Source organism: Nannospalax galili, unplaced genomic scaffold, assembly GCF_000622305.1.
Source record: "Nannospalax galili isolate Female #2095 unplaced genomic scaffold, S.galili_v1.0 scaffold856, whole genome shotgun sequence".
Taxonomy (NCBI): Eukaryota; Metazoa; Chordata; class Mammalia; order Rodentia; family Spalacidae; genus Nannospalax; species Nannospalax galili.
Window position 1 is genome coordinate 267,563 of NW_008339573.1, and position 6,000 is coordinate 273,562.

The 6,000-nt window shown below is 41.6% G+C and overlaps 1 protein-coding gene across 3 annotated transcripts in view; it reads left to right on the forward strand.

The window, feature by feature from the left end:
* Sil1 (SIL1 nucleotide exchange factor) overlaps positions 1-6,000 on the forward strand; it is a 314,878-nt gene that overhangs the window by 185,915 nt on the left and 122,963 nt on the right. For all 3 annotated transcript variants that reach the window (XM_008834287.2, XM_029564109.1, XM_008834288.2), the window contains exon 5: positions 3,107-3,206. In XM_008834287.2, the coding sequence (XP_008832509.1) occupies positions 3,107-3,206 (100 nt within the window). The remainder of the gene's footprint in view (positions 1-3,106; positions 3,207-6,000) is intronic.

The following is a 6,000-nucleotide window of genomic DNA, read 5'->3' on the forward strand; positions in this document are numbered from 1 at the left end:
AAATCAAGTTGAAAATCAAGATTAATCCTGGCAATTGTGTAAGAGCCTGCTGTTTCAGGGCATAGGTTTGAACTAAAGATATTAGTGTGGACATCACTGGCAGATACATATTTGAAAATCTCACCCTGGGATGGAAAAGAGAAGGTTGTTCAGGACAAAACTATGAGCCATTTCAGCATAGAGTGTTCAAGGAGGAGATGAGGAATCATCAAAGAGATGGGGAAGGAATAAGAAGCCAGGCTATTGTGGAAACAAGTCAGGAAAGGAGAGTTTAAAAAAAGGGAGGGACATACTGTGTAAATGTTTCTGAGTGATTGTGGAACATTAAGTTAGTGGAGAATACATTGAGTTTAATCATCAGTGATTGGTAATTTTGATGAGCAGTGTTAATGGTATGGGACTGAGATGTACTCAGTTGGTAGAATGCTTGCCTAGCATGCATGAAGTCCCGGGTTCATCCCTAGCAAAATTTAAAAGCAGGTGTTGTGGAGCATGCCTATAATCCCAGCAGTCTGAGGTGGAAGCAGGAGGCTTAGAAGTTCAAGGTCATACTCAGAGCTTCACAGCAAGTTTGAGCCCAGCCTGGGATTCTAGGGACCCTGCCTCAAAACAAAAATAAATGAGAAACTCAAACTATAACAACAACAAAAATCAGTGTTAATGTTAGGAGAGAATCTAGATTAAAGCAAATGACAGTATAAATAGAAATTAAGAAGATGAGGCTAGTGAGTGAAGATAGCATGTTCAGAAAACCTTTATATAGGATCAGGGAAATGACACATTAACTAGAAGAGTCAAAGAAGTGCTAGTTTGCTGATGAGGATAATCCAGTTGAGAGAAGAAATTACTGATGTAGGCAGGAGAGAGCAATATAATTACGGGAGTTAAAGCTTTTGTAAAGGCAAACAGGTTCTGTTTAATAGGAATGGGGACATTGTCATTCATTGTAATATAAGGGTCATAGAATGTGGATTGAAGTGTACAGGTTGGCTGAGAGATAGTGACAGGATAATAAGAATATTCTTTTTGTTTGTTTGTTTGTTTGTTTTGAGACAGGGTCTCTCTGTAGCCCCAGCTAGCCTGGAATTCACTATGTAGACCAGGCAGACCTCCATCTCAGAGAGATACCCCTGCCTCTGCCTCCCAATTGCTGGTATTAAAGGTATGCACCACCATATCCAGCTAAGAGCATTCTTAATAATAACATCCATTTTATCTTTTTAAAAATATTTTATTTGCCAGGCACAGTGGCGTACTCCTTTAATGCCAGCACTTAGGAGGCAGAGGCAGGCGGATCTCTGTGAGCTCAAGGCCAGCCTGGTCTACAGTGAGTTCCAGGTCAGCTGGGGCTACATATATTTTATTTTTATTTATTTTATGTGTATGAGCATTTTGCCTGCATGTAAGTGCACCACATGCATGCATTGCCCCACAGAGGCTAGAACAGAGTGTTAGATCCCCTGGAACTGGAGTTATAGACAGTTGTTAGCCACCATATGGGTGCTGGGAATTGAACTCAGTGGAAGAGCAGCCAGTGCACTTAACCATTGAGCCATCTCTTCAGCCCCATATCCATTTTCTTAGCAAAGAATAAAGTTAGACCATCAGATGGTGATTTTTATATGTGCACATGGGTGTAGAGTTGTATGTCTGAGAATTAGTGATGATTCATAGCCTTAGAGAGTGGAATTGAAGGTAGCAAATGGATATAAGGCAAGATAGAATTATTTTTTACCAAGATTTAGAAGAATTATTTCTTTGGGTTTATGGTTTCAGAAGTGTCATGCCATTGTGAGAAGAGATATGTCCTATCTATGATTCTTGAATGCATAGCTCCCTAAGAAATGGGGGCAAAACAGTGGCATCCTCATGCACTTGGCAGTAGAGAGAGGGACATGAGATTATTTGTTCTTACTTTGTGGGGTAACCATTTGAAAGACATACCACTTTCAAAGGATTAACCCACTGCTGATACTTAAGTGCTCAAAAAATGGGAGTGATTAGCTATATTAAATTAGTTTGGGACTGAAGTTTAAAGAAAACAGGTATTTTCTACAGAGCCCTAAAGGATTTCTACGATGAGTCAGGCTGAATGAGAAGTGCCCTGAGTATATGCCCTTCTCATAAGGCTGAGACCTGCTAGAATCTGGAGTAGAGCAGGACATTAGCCCCTTCCTCTCTGACCTCTGAAATCTCCTTCTCTGTGTTTCACCATATGTCCATTTCTCTGAATCACTCTTGTTCTTACCTCTTCATTTGTCTAAGCTGTGTGATAAGACATTGCCCCCTTCCCTCAGAAAGTCTTCTCTCTAGTCAAGGTTAATGGCAGAGACTGACCAGCTCCAGGTGTTTTGTGGGGATACCACTCTAGTCTCTGCAGATTCTTGAGATTACTCCCTATCTATGAATCCTCCGCCTTCCAGGGAGCTCTGCTAGTACATTTACTCAGAACTAGAGGTTTGTTTCTGTTTGAGCAGCTGGCTAAAAGCTTTTAAAGTTCAGGGTAGCCTTCTTTGGTGGTTTGAATGAGAAATGTCACCCATTAACTCATGTATTTGAACACTTGATATCCAGTTGGTGGTGCTCTTTGAGGAATTTATGGAACTTTTAGAATGTGGAGCCTTGCTGAAGGAAGTATGTCACTGGGGGCAAGTTTGAGAGTGTATAGCTTCGCTCTACTTCCAGTTTGCTGTCTCTGCTTCCTATGTGTGGTTGAAAAGTGATCCCTCAGCTTCCTGATCTGACTTACTGCTGCCATGCTCCTATTATGGACTCTCACTCTGGAACTATAAGCCCAAATAAATTCTTCCTTCTATAAGTTGTTCTTGGTATTTTATCACCGCAACAGAAAAGGAACTAATATGGCTTTTACTTGTCCTATAGCCCTTCCTTCTCTCTCATGAAATATCTCCACTTTTTGCTTTGCTTTTCTTCTCTGGCTTCACAATAAGCTCACCCTGTTGGACTTCTTGCTGTCTGAAGGCAGAGGTGTCTTATGAGTTAGAGCTGACCTGGCTTAGCTGACCTTGGGTGCCAGCCACCTAGAGGCACTTTCTTTCTTGGGGAATAGTGCATTTCTCCTGACTCTCAGCTTCTTTTTGGACAGACTGGACATCAACACCAACACCTACACATCTCAGGATCTCAAGAGCGCCCTGGCCAAATTCAAGGAAGGAGCACAGATGGAGAATTCAAAGGAAGAACAGGTGTGTGATGTACTTTCTAGCTAGTATAAGCCAGGAGAGAATGATTTTACCCAGAAGTTTTATAATAAGAATGGAATAATAGGGGTTGGAGAGATAGCTCAGTGGTCAAAAGCAGGCTGTTCCTGCAGAAGACCCGGGTTCGAATTCCAGCACCCATATGGCAGCTGACAACCATCCTTACCTCCAGGTCCAGGGGGATCTGACGCCCTCTTCTGTCCTCCGTGGGCACCGCATGACACAGGTGCACTAATACACATGCAGGCAATACATAAAATAAAAATAAATAAAATTTTTTTTAAAGGGAATGGAATAATAATGTTGTAAAATAACTTGAGGCCAGGCATGGTAGTGCACGCCTGTAGTCCCAGCACTGAGGAGGCAGAGGCAGGTGCACCTCTGTGAGTTCAAGGCCAGTCTGGTCTATATAGTGAGTTCCAGTCCAGCTGGGGCTACAGGGAGACCCTGTCTCAAAAAAGACCGAAAAAAAAAAAAGTTATTTTTTTAAAGCATAACTTAAAAGAAAATCTATGAGCCCTTTGACTATGTGGCAGGCTCATGTTTCTCTATTCCTCCCATTAAAGATAATTAAAAGATAACTAGTTTTTATAGAATGTAGAACATTTCTTAAAAGTGGTAAAAAGATGGCAAATTGAATAGGGATCTTAGAGCTTTAGGAATGACATGGCAATGTGTTCCTTGAGTTTTCTTTTTGCCCTGTGTATCCCAGACTGAACACCAGAAAAATCTCAGATCCTAGAAATGCCAACATATGAGGGTTTGTTTTTTTTTTCCTGTCTTTTTGAGACAGGGTCTCCCTGTAGCCCCAGCTGTCCTGGAACTCACTATGTAGACCAGGCTGGCCTTGAACTCACAGAGATCTGCCTGCCTCTGCCTCCCAAGTGCTGGGACTACAGGCATGTGCCACCACACCTGGCTTGATTTTTTTTTTTTTTAATGGCAGGATCTCATTATATAGCCCAGGGTGGCCTGGAACATGTATGTATCCCATTTTGGACTCAAACGTAGTCTTCCTGCCTTAGCCTCCCAAGTGCTTGGATTGTAGGCATGTGCCACCATGCCTGACCCAAGTAGCAGATTTTAAAATACTATTATTAAAATACTCTTAAGGAGAAGCTTGCTCTTTCTGCCAAAGACCATGGAACCTGACCACTATCTCATACATACTCATTCATTACCAGTAGAAGTCAAATAGGGAGTCTAGACTTCTACCTTCTCCTTGGTGGTAATAGCAACCTGCACTCTGATTCCTATACCAGGATCAGCAGAAATTGGGAAACCTGAACTTTTACTTCCTCCCAATGGCAGTTAGATGGTATAAATCAGGGCTCTGCGTGGTGTCAGTGAGAGCTGAGAGGAAAGCCTGCTTTTCCACTCTGCCCAGTAGCTGCTCTCTGTTTCCCCTGTTTGTGTGGAACCAGAAGAAACCAAGTATGCAGCTTGATTTTCCACACACATACCCTTCCCCAGGAGTAGAAGATTAGTTCTGCTGCTAGGATGGTATAAGGAGAAACCAGATAGGGAACTGGAATACCTGTACTCTGCCTCGAAACACCCGGTTGGTTTTTAACTTCTCCCTGATGAGGTGGTGTCAGTGGGGATGCATAGGAAATCTATTCTTCCATTCCCACCCTAGTGGCAACATGTAGTATGAACCAGCATTGTGGAGGCAAGTGAGCAGCAGTAACTATTACTACTTTTAATGAGTAGTTCAATTGCCCTACAAGGATGGTGTCAGCAGAGGCCAATGGGGGAGCTAGTGCTCTTTACCCTCCCAGCTATAGTGAAGGTAGGGATAGATGAGCAGAATAGATCTGAAGAAAGAAATGTTGCATATGAAGTCCTGGAAAGAACCTTCAGTTATCTCCAAGGAAACTGACCAGAATTAACATCGGCTTGATAAATCACATGTTTCATGTCTTAATACCTCAAATATCTAGCATGTACTTAAAAATCACTCCTCTAGGGCTTGAAAGATGGCTCAGCAGTTAAGAATACTGGCTGTTCTTGCAGAAGACCCCGATTCGATTCCCAGCACCCACATGGTGGCTAACAACCATCCATAACTCCAGTTCCAGGGGCTCTGATGCCCTCTTCTGACTTTGTGGGCATTGCACAACACAGGTATACTTACACACATGCTGGCAGTGCACTCATACACATAAAATAATAATAAATCATAAACTATTTTTTTAAAAAAATCATCTAATCAAGAGCCAAGAAAATACAACTTGAATTAGGAAAGAAAGTTAATTATAGGTTAAATGTTTATGTTCCCCTCTAAAAGCATACGTTGAAGTTCTACCCCCCGAATATGATTTTATTTGGAGGTACAGCCTTTGGAAGATAATTAAGTTTAGGTAATGAGTGTGGGGTCACCATGATGGGATTAATATCTTCATAAGAATCAGAAAGGAGATCAACATTCCCCTTTTATCATGTGAAGGTACAGCTAGAAGGTGTCTATCTTCATCCTAGGAAGAGATCCTTCCCCAAGAACTGAAATGGCCAACACCTTGATCTTAAACTTTCCAGCCTCCAGAACTGTGAGAAATAAAAGTTTATTGAGACACTTAATCTGTGGTATCTTGTAATAATAGTCTGAGCAAACTAAGACAGATGCCAATACTGTGATGACTCAGAAGTTAGAAATATTTAGCAAGAGTTTTTAAAGCAGCTTTCATAAAATTGTCTTAACAAGTAATCATTAACACTCTTGATACAAATGAAAGCATCAACAAAGAAATCACACATACACACACACACACACACACAC